The sequence below is a fragment of the Myotis lucifugus genome, unplaced genomic scaffold (assembly GCF_000147115.1).
Source record: "Myotis lucifugus unplaced genomic scaffold, Myoluc2.0 scaffold_393, whole genome shotgun sequence".
Taxonomy (NCBI): Eukaryota; Metazoa; Chordata; class Mammalia; order Chiroptera; family Vespertilionidae; genus Myotis; species Myotis lucifugus.
The window spans coordinates 817,792-828,595 of record NW_005871441.1 but is presented as its reverse complement, the minus strand read 5'-3'; the positions used below and the strand labels follow the sequence as shown (position 1 = coordinate 828,595).

At 45.8% G+C, this 10,804-nt stretch overlaps 1 protein-coding gene and 1 non-coding gene across 2 annotated transcripts in view; one reads left to right on the top strand and one right to left on the bottom strand.

The window, feature by feature from the left end:
• The window catches only part of LOC102425384 (lipopolysaccharide-binding protein-like), a 17,834-nt gene extending 7,643 nt beyond the window's left edge, over positions 1-10,191 (bottom strand). The window contains exons 1-6 of the mRNA XM_023743474.1: positions 10,068-10,191; positions 9,310-9,424; positions 5,353-5,508; positions 2,974-3,037; positions 1,679-1,742; positions 549-640 (exon numbers count right to left, since the gene is read on the bottom strand). Coding sequence (XP_023599242.1) covers positions 549-640; positions 1,679-1,742; positions 2,974-3,037; positions 5,353-5,508; positions 9,310-9,424; positions 10,068-10,191 — 615 coding nt within the window. The remainder of the gene's footprint in view (positions 1-548; positions 641-1,678; positions 1,743-2,973; positions 3,038-5,352; positions 5,509-9,309; positions 9,425-10,067) is intronic.
• Positions 6,324-6,432, top strand: LOC111823102. The gene has a single exon (XR_002826108.1). It is a non-coding gene; the product is annotated as a U6 spliceosomal RNA (small nuclear RNA).
• Positions 10,192-10,804: the final 613 nt, after the last annotated feature.

Here is a 10,804-nt window from a genome sequence, read left to right as displayed (position 1 = left end):
TTATGCATATATGCATACAAGTCTTGTTGATCATTTCCACTCACCCACCACCTCCCTGCCTTCCCTCGAGATTCCGCACTCTGTCAGGACATGGACATTTTAGAGAGCCATTCTTCAGTCTACTATAGACGTGGGCAGATAGTGATAACAATGCTACCCTATATATGTGCTGTGTGCCAGGCACTTGCTAAGCACTTCATACACATCTCACTTAATCCCTATGGCAACTTTATGGGGAAGACTATTAGTATTCCAATGTAATAGAGAGGTTAATTCTTACAAGGTTCCCCACCACATAAGGGACAGAGCCAGGATTCAAGCTCAGGTCTCTCTGGACTCCAGAGAGATTTACCATGTTGGTTCAGAAACCTTGTTTTCGGTTTTGCTCTGCAGTGCTGAGTATCACATCTGCCCATTGTGGGCCCTGGTCAAGGATGTGGACTGACAGGCAGGTGGACTGGAGAGGGAGGGTAGGAGCTGACTCTGAGAGGTGGAGCTGATTTCCTGCCAGTTCTCAGCTCCAAGACCCTTTACCCACAACCCCTTACCTTGAAGGGCGTGTCCAGGCCTTGGGAGGTCACCTGGGGAGCTCCTACTAAACTGTAGTCAATGCCAGCAACCTGGTCAATCATCAAGGTGACTATGGAATGGGAAAGAGGCAGCATTGTGAACAGTGGCTAAACACAGTTGTGCAAATTCTATACTGGGAGCTCCTTTCACATGGACTGTAGCCTTTGGTGAATGGAAATGGGCTGGGGCATATCTATGTATCTTCTGTCACAGAGAGAGTACTTCATTCATTCATTCATTCATTCATTGATTCATTCATTAATTCAGTGTTTACTGAGCATAAGTCCAGAGGAGGAAAAAATCAAATACTCAAGGAAATAAATGTTCAATTGCTAGTATGTTAGATGTTAAATAGAAGTCCACAGGATGGCGCCAGCCATATAACAGGGGGTAAAGTGACTCGCACAGGGAGTCAGGGAAGACTTCCCAGAGGAGGCGTTGCTTTGGCTGAGATCTGAAGGAACAGCAGGTGTTGACTGGTGAAGGGGGGTAAATGTGGAGGAAGGCACTGGCAGAGGGAATGGTATGTGCAGAGATCTTGCAATGTTATGGAGCACTGTATATTAGAGGGATGACTAGGGACCAGAGTGGCTGGCTGAGTTGGGGACGGGAGCAAGGTAAAGCTGAAGACAGTGCTGTGGTGGCCTTGTCCCCCACAGCTGGCCCATTTTTCTGAGAGTCGGAGGAGTCTTTGATAGGTTTCAAGAAGAGGGGGAGACCTGACCTGATGTGTGATTGTAAAAGGTACCTGTGTCAGCCAGAGGGCCAGGGCTAGTAGGGTCCCCAGCCCTGCACAGGGAGGTCAGGGCACCCCTGTTTTGTAAAAGCAAACACATGATTCTCCCACATATTCCTAATTTTCTGCCCACCTTGTGCTCCCAGCAGGTTTGCGAGTCAACACCCTTAATCACCTTACTCCCCGACCTCTAGAGAACAGACCCCCCCCCCCCCCCCCCCGCCAAGAGGGGGTCATCCCATATCTAACTCTGTAAGATGGAGCGATACCTAATGGGGAAAATTCTCCAAGGGCTCTTGAGGGGGTGGGGGTTCCAGGGCTACTGGGTACCATGACATCTGATGGCACCTGAGAAGCGAGGGGGCTCCTAACCTGGCAGAGTCCGGAGATAGGGCTCCAGGTGTGAGGATGTTGACGTCCTGACGATTTCCCAGATCTGCCGAGAAAGTGGGTGAGAAAGTCAGGCAAGTCCTTCCTTCTCCCTCCTCCCGCCTCCTCCACTCTAGGGACTGTGTGTTATATCCCCACCTGGTAGGTAGGTATGTGAGGGGAGGGAGAGAATATGGTGAAAAGGAAGAAGAGACCACTACCCCCATCAACACCTGGTTATTGTCCCACTTGGGCTGGCCTCTCAGACAGATGGGCCCAATTTAAGTTCCTAGAACCCAGTTACAGCGGATGGTGGTCAAGTCAGCACTGCCCTACGGCCACCGCTGTCATGGTTTTCTGGCAGCTGAGTGGCAAGCAATGTAGTACATAAAGGCTGATATTAGAGAGCAGAGGGACAAAGCAGAAGAGCTTCTAGGTACAAGAGGCAGCTCTTGAATTAGAGGTTCTGCCACCCCATCCCCCAGCCCCTTTGCCTCCTTTACCTACTGGGGTTTCTGTCATCAGCGAATCTGTCAAGGAGCATGGTGCCTGGTCTGTGGGCAGTACTAACTATGGCCACCAGAGGGCTCCAAAGTAAAGCCAGATGGAGGGTCTGCTCCAGAATTGTATTCCTCAGTAGGCCAATTTACTCCTCTGTAAGCCAAGAATTACAGCTTGGGAGATCCCAGAAGCCCTTAGTCTTGTGATTTTTCTAATTCCAGCTGTTCCTACTCCATCTCTGATGCTCCAGGATGTGTGTCGATTTGTCCAAATATACACAAAGGGTAAATGTAAGAGGTACCTCTTTGCCTCCAAGGCCAAGGCCTTTTCCAGAGGTGAGAGATACTGAGGGCCAACTCCAGTGCGGTTCTCAATATGATGCCTTTTTTTTGAGGGGGTAGTCTTATTTAAAAAACATTTTCCTATCCTCAAGGTGAGAAAGATATCCTAGGTTTATCTACTAAAAAGTTTCGATTTGTTTTGGCATTTAAATCCTTAGACCATTGGGAATTGATTTTTGTGTATGGTGTGAGGCAGGGATCCAAAGCCACTTCTCCATATCTCTCTAATATTATCTACAACTAGATATCAAACACTGTCAGTTTCAAATGCCAATTTAGCATATGTGATCATTCACACTGGGAAAAGCCTTGAGGTTTGCCTTTGCACCACAAATGAGTAAGGTTGTTTTAAGCAAATTCAAATGGTAACCTACTTAAAAGACAAGACTGTTTCCAAATATCAAATATGCACCTGTCAATGATTTTTAATGGAAAATCTACTTATCCTTTCTTTACCTCTTGTTTCAAGATATCTTTTAACTTGTTTTCAATTCTTCTATGGAAGAGGTTCAGGATCCAGCTGAAGAAAAGAGGAAAGAGGGTCAAGATCCACTTTACGATGAACTGAGATTTCCAAGAAGAAGGCTACCCATAGATTTAACCTTCCCCATGTTATCCCAAGAACATCGCAGCCAGGTGAATTTAATCCAAGGGTGGGTGACCCTTGGATACTGACATACTCTCACCTTTCAGACTGGCAGAACGCTAAATCTTTGATAATATGCTGTGTTGATGGTAATGGGGGGAAACAGCCACTAACCAGCAAACCACGGCAAGGGCAATTTGTTAGTATATGTTAAAATGACAAAATGCACATACCATTTAAATATTTATTCTATAACTTATTTGTCCAGATGCCAAATGATATTATGCACAGGGTTATCCTTTGTAGCATTGTTTGTAGTAGCGAAAGACTGGAAGAAAACCCCTTACACTAAAAATAGAAGTCTATCAATAGAGGACTAATTATTACATTTTAGTGTCTTCATATAATGGAGTACTTTGAAAAGGAAGCTCTTATGTTCAGGTGTGGAAGAGCTTACAAAGACATAGTGAAGTAAGGCGAGCTAGGGATATACCACTCTCTGTACTGTAGCATGCTACCAATTGTGTTAACATAAAGTAGTAAAATATCTAAGTGTTCAGGCATAGACACTCAGGAACAAGACATTAGACACTTAATATTGGTTGCCCTGGCAAAGAGAGTTGGTTGTTTCACTCTGTACTCTTTGCACTTTTTGAATTTTGAACTATGCAAATGAACTCAGAAGCATTTACATTTTTAAAGTTATGATAAGGAGAGTAAGACCTAGTCTTTGTACCCTGCAAAATCCACCACACAACTTATCTGGCCACTTAGCAATTAATCATTCACTCATTCCTTCATTTGGCAAACGTGCACTGAGCCCCTTCTACCTGCTAAGGTAGGTGTGGAGGGACATTGCTGAATAACCTCATGGTGCTCAGGCTGTGAGTCTAACCCACTTCAGGTAAAGCTGCCCACCGAGAGCCCCTCCCAACCACAGACACCACTCTGAGAATCATGGCCCCGAACAGAGCCTCTCACACTGTGTTCTCACCTGGGGGTGAGGGTGAGAGGTTGAGGGAAATAAGTGAACTGCGTTAGTGGAATTATTTCCAGCAAAAATTTTTCTCCCATAAAGTTTTCTTGACCATTCGATGCTTGTTGGTTGAATGATTAGTGGTATGTATTAGAAATGTATGTGTATTATAAGTTGATGTGGTAACATTAGACACAAGAGCTTCCTGGGGTTCTGCAGGTAGCATCCTGGGGTTGACATGTGCAGATTCATCTCTCAAGCCTTCTTGCTCTCTGGCTTCTAGTTGTTTTGGCCAAAGGGAGACACAGGTAGGAAAGAGAGAGGAGTTGGGATATTTACACCCAGGTCCCTCCGCCTGCTGTCCCACTATATTCCTGTCTCAGAGCTCTTCTCCAAGGTTCCAGCTCTTTCCAGGCTCTGGAAACACCCTTCCCTTCCTCTTACCTTCAACCCTAGGGGTGGGAGTAGCTCCCTGCTGCTGCTAGTCTCCAGTGAATATTCTCTTCATTAGATTCTTGTCAGTTAAGCTTTTTGAGTTGCCCTCTGTTTCCTGCCAGGATCTGAGTGATGCAGTGCAACCAAAACAGAGTGGGGAGGCAGTCACCATCATTCATTAGTATTCACTGAGCATCTGCTCCAGGCACATAGCTTTGAGATACTGGAATTCCCCTAAAGGCAGTCTTGCAAGAGGTGAGCAAACTTTCTTAAAGGGCCAGCTAGTAAATATTTTTGGCATTGCATGCTGCATGGTCTCTGTTGCAACTACTCAACTCTGCTAACATAGTGCTAAAGCACCCAGAGACAAATGCAAACAAATGAGCGTGGCTGTGATCCAATGAAACTTCATCTACAGAAACAGGTGGCCTGCCGGATTGGGCCCACAGACTTTAGTTCACTGACCTCTGATCTTTTGTTTTTTTAATCCTCACCCGAGGATATTTTTTCCCATTGATCTTTAGAAAGAGAGATTGGAAAGGAGAGAGAGAGAGAGAGAGAGAGAGAGAGAGAGAGAGAGAGAGAGAGAAACATTGATGTGAGTGAAACACATCGACTGGTTGCCTCTCACGTGTGCCCTGACAGGGATTGGGAATTGAACCCACAACCCTTCAGTCTGTGGACTGGTGCTCTAACCACAGAGCACACTAGCCAGGGCTGACCTCTGATTTTGATGAATCTTAAATCTTGCTCTTCTGGCCCATCAGAGACATCCTGTGGGCAAGCTGGATGCTAAGGCAATTCTGACAACTTCCAGCAAGTGTATGGGGTGACTTACCTTAGGTTTCCAGAAACGTGAATGCTGACGTGGCCAACGGAGTTGCTGCAGTGGGCCACAGAGGCAGTGGGTCGTCCAGTCCCATCCTCGCCCAAGTTCAGATAAATCGAGATGGAAACACCATCCACACTCAGATCAAAAGTACCCTGTAGGGTGCTGGTTGGGAGAAATGAGAACCAAATGGTGAGTAATCAGTGGCCTCCTGAAAGAGGAGCCAGAAGAACTCAGACCCAGGCGTATCTCTTAGCGCCCCATTGACCAGCTGCACATCCTACCTGAGCCCTGGTGACCTGAAAATCTAAAGGCCTTTCAAGGTGAGAGGCAACAAACATTTATTTGAGATCAATACCAATAGCTACTCAGGAAGCATTGATAAGGCAGAAGCCCAAGTAATGTTTCAATCAGGAGACAAAGGCAATGGGTATTTGTGAGAAAGGGAAGGGGAACAACTATGTCAATAGAAGGAGGGCATTTTATTGATGAAGATGTAACATAGTGATATTCATTCTAAATGCTGTTTTTAATTTTAACTCCAGGAGTCATCAGTCCAGTAGTCATGTATCTACTCTCTTGTTATCTTTGCAAACAGTTCTTTGGGGCACAAGATTGTTTTAGACTCGGTGCAAAGGTTATTTTGCCCTGTTTTAACATTCCAAAGGTTTGAGACATAAAACATGGAAGGCAGTTCCTCTGGCATGGCAGCTCCGGCTCTATTTTCAAGTGGCTCCATTTATATTATTTTGACAGCCTCTTCTTACCACTAACTAAGACAGCCAGTGTTTACTGAGTATTCGCTATGCGCCAGACACACTGCAAATACCTTACATCTGCCATTTTATTTAATCCACAAATGCATCTGGGTTGGGTTATAATTAACCCTGTTTTACAGCTAATGAAACTGAGGCTTAGAGATAATAAGATCTGGGCCCTTTATAGATTGGACGTTTTAAGAATCCAGAAATGGTGCTCGCTTCGGCAGCACATATACTAAAAAAAAAAAAAATTGGAACGATACAGAGAAGATTAGCATGGCCCCTGCGTAAGGATGACACGCAAATTCGTGAAGCGTTCCATAAAAAAAAAAAAAAAAAAATCCAGAAATGGAAGTCCAGAGTAGGACATGCCCTTGCCCAGAGCTGAGAGATATTCTAACCCAAGTACTACTTACATGAAAGCCTTTTTCACCTTCCAGTTCCCACTGATAGACACGTAGTTATTGGACAGGGAGGCTCTGACACCCCTCCCTGGGAGTAGACTCAGATCGGAGTTCCGGATTTGGAAGCTACGGATTCTCAGGCTAGGGAAGGAAGGCAGACTATTAAATCCAGAAAAACTAGGGCCACATCAGTCCTCTGAATAAATCCCCAGAATCCTCTCCAGCCTCTCACACTCTCTTTCTGATTTATTGACTTAAACCACAAAGGACAACCAAACCATTGCACCCACATCCTACGAGGTCTGCATGGGCTTTCCCTCCTCCAGGAAGATTTCCCTCGAGACCCAAGACCTTCCCCTTGTCTGTGACACTTACCTCCACTAGCTGCTCCTCCCCGTTAACTTCTGTCGTGCTCACTTGACCCTCACCACTGCGAGGACCCTGTGAGCTGGCTTCGCATTATGTGTCCTGTCTCCAGGAGGCAGCTTCCTCGCTCTGCTCCCCACACTTCAAATACAAATAGGGCTCACAATTTAGGTCTGAGATCACGCCCTGGTGATCTGTGTGCCAAACATATGATCAATATGTGCACTGAACGTTTTCCTATAACGTTCTTAACAATTTGAATCAGTTGCCAACATTTAAATATGAGGACATTTCCTTGTAAACATATGAGGAAAAACAAAACTAAACTAAAATTCTGGTTTCTCTTGAAAAAGTCAAAAGCCCTGGCCAGTGTGGCTCAGTTGATTGGAGCATTGTTCTGTGCACTGAAGGGTTGTGGTTTCAATTCCTGGTCAGGGCACATACCCGGGTTGTGTATTCAATCCCAGGTTGAGGTGCCTGTGGGAGGCAATAGATAGATGCTTCTCTCTCACATTGCTGTTTCAGTCTTTCTCTCTACCTCCTCCCCCCTCTCTCTACCTTACCCTTCCTCTCTCTCAAATCAATTAAAGAAAAGAAAAAGTTAAAAGGGAATGTTCTTATTTCCTTACAGCATCAATCAACTACAGTGCATACCCCCTTTAAATGGGGCAGATACCCTCCAGACAAACATCATACTTATAATTTGCCTATTTGCTCTCAGGTTCATTCTCTTTCTCTTGCTCTGACCTATAGTGGATGTGACTGACCTCTGAAAACTACATTTCCCAGGATCTTTTGCAACTGACTTCTAGTTAGGACTGGCTCCTGCTGGACATGCTCTTAACTCCTACTTTGAAGCCCTAGCTACTGTGCTCTGTTGGATACCTTCCCGCTCTTTGTCTTGCCCGCTCTGGGTCTGTTAATAACTTTTTGTGGTTGCTAATTTCTGGGTTGCTTCATTATTCCCTATTTGGCTTTTCAGCTCTTCTATTAAATTCCCTCCATTGAAGTTCCCTCTTTCCCACTGATCCCCACCCACTGCATATAGTCACTCTGCCTGGAATACCCATCTACATTACCCACTCCCCTGTGGCCACTGGAGTTTATGACTGTTGCCAGATCGATACTTAGGAGTTCCCTCATTGAACATTCATTGAGATCCTGCTCTGTCTGACCTGGCTGTAGGCACAGAGCCACAGAGATTCAAAACTCAGTCCCTGCCCTTGAAAAGCTCATAGCTGGTGGCAGGTCTGGATGTGTTAACAGACCATAGTAACCTACTGTGGAAACCAGATGTAAGAGGTGGTTTAGGGATATGGGAAGGGGCATTGACCTCTAAATGGCATGGCCTGGACTGTGTGTGTGTGTGTGTGTGTATGCGTGTGTGTGTGTGCGTGCGCGCGCGCGGGCGTGCGCAAATTTAAAATAGCTCTTCTTTGCCCACTGTATTCAGGAAATTGTCTCCAGGAAGGATTCCAAGAGGAGCCTTTTCTATCAGTATCCCCAAGGGCTGACTCTGGACACGGAGGAGGCTGGGGAAGAAAAATCCATGCAACTAAAGAGTGGATGAAAAAAGAGAAAGGAGCCCAGACAGCATGGCTCAGTGGTTGAGCATCGACCTATGAACAAGGAGGTCACGGTTCGATTCCCCATCAGGGCACATGCCAGGGTTTCAGGCTTGGTCCCCATTCCGCCCTTCGCCCACCCCACCCCCATCCCATGCAGGAGGCAGCCAATCAATGATTCTCATCATTGATGTTTCTATCTCTCTTTCCCTCTCCCTTCCTCTCTGAGATCAATAATCTCCCTTCCTCTCTGAGATCAATAAAAACATATATATATATATATATATATATATATATATATATATATATATAGAGAGAGAGAGAGAGAGAGGAGTGAGGACTCTAATACTGAATATGTGAAAATTGGAGGGAGAATAAGGTCAGTTAAATCTTTGGGGGAGAGAGATGAGGAATCAGAACTTGTTCACCAGGGACCAGGAGGCCCCCTGCTTTATTCCTCATTGGGGACATGTGTGGATGCTGTCCTCAAGAGATGGCATGCAAATAAAATGTGAATAGGTTCCAGAAAGACTCTAAGTCCTTGCTTGCAGACCCCCACCAGGCTCTGGAGGGATGGATGGTTTGTCTCAAGTCGTTTCCTAATCTGGGCAATCAGGAGAGTACCAGGGATTCCTGGTAGAGGGAAAATCCAGGGGTGACCTAAGGGCTAGTGAAAGATTTCAAAGGGTTTCCCTCCCAGCCTGATGATTCAGGAAACACATGGCATTTTCCAGAGGCCCCATAAGAGCTGTCTATAGTCCTTTTGCCTCTAGTCCAAGTGATGATCCCATGTTTATCTCCCTTCCCCTTGACCTTAGGCCCCCATTTTTCCTCCTCCATTGCCCCTGTGGTAAAGAATGGAGACCTCACCTCTTAAACTCATAACTCACACTTCCCATCCAACCGACTTCAAAGCTTCCTGATAAATCAGGCACATTGATGGTGGACAGTTCCTTCTTCAGGGTGGCCATTCCATATTGGCGGGCTGGGGGCACATAGAGGGGGTTAGCTCTTTCAGTGGGAGGTACCAAGCATAACGGTTGAGTGGCCAGGTTAATGCAAGATTTGCCACTTACTGTTGATATAATTGCAAGAAAGTCCCTTAAATTCCATAAACCTCAGTTTCCCCACATGTAAATGGTAATAATAATAATAATAATACCAACCTGAGCCTGAGAATTAAATTAGATTATGAACTCAAAGTGTCTGGTAAATGGCAATCATTGTTACTTATTCATTCAACCAGATCATGGAAGCAATGATGGAATACAATGGGACTTTTGAGGAATCATTCCCCATAGTGTGGTCAAACCTTAGGGTTTTCACCATTGCTTGGACCACATGTCAACAATGCAGATTCTTAGGCCCAACATCAGTCAATCTTGGGTAAATCTCCAGAATTGTGCCTCAGCAATTCTAATGTGGGGCTCCACAGACCACCCAGGAAAAAATGCTGATCTAGTCCTACCCTTAACCTTTGATAATTCAAGATGAGGAAACTGAAGTCCAGAGGGTGACATAGCCAAGGTTTCTAAGCCAGGCAGGGCACACCTGAGATTTAAAAAGTCCTGGTTACACCACTTTGATGGGCAACAATGGGCACCAGAGGAATGGCCAAACCCACTTACCATATTCGAGGCCTTTTCTGGTGATCCTGACCACAAACCCAGGATTAGAAGCTCCTTCTCCCAGCCTGGAGACCTCTGCTAGCAGCAGTAGGGCCACTACCACACAGTATGGTCTGGCCATCATCTTGTCCTCAGCTTCTTCCTGGGTAGAGATTGGTCAGAGTCTCTTTGTAGGAGCCTCCCTTACTGAAGGTGACAGCAGAGACTGAGGTGCTTATAAACCCAGGGGCCAGATGGGGAACTGAGCCAGCTGGGAATGAGAGCAGGGAGGAGTCAAGGCTTTGGGGCAGCCCAAGTTTCAGCAACTTGAGATGAGGAGAGGTTGTGGTTTATTTTTGGCCTGAGAGTAGCAAAAATGGTGCTCTAATTTCCAGCTTCTTCCTCTTCCAAGTACTGCTGAGAGCCAAAGGGCCTCCCCACCACACCTGGCTCTAGCTGATACCCTCCATTCATTCCTCATTATCTACAAACTGAAACCTAAACACCCAGCCTCGCAGTGAAGGCCACCACAACTTGGCTGCGATGTACCTCTCCAACCGGAACTTCCACTGCCCAGCCTGCAGAGCCTTCACCCTGGCTTTGCTGGAATCCACTGTTCTCCACTTATATCAAGCAAGGCCATCTCAATTCAGTCTGCAAATACAACAAATGGATTCTGCACCTCTAGGCTCCAGAAACTTTTGATGTTCTCTTGCCTACATTGTTTTTCAGTCAACTTATTAAGGTACTAGAGGCCC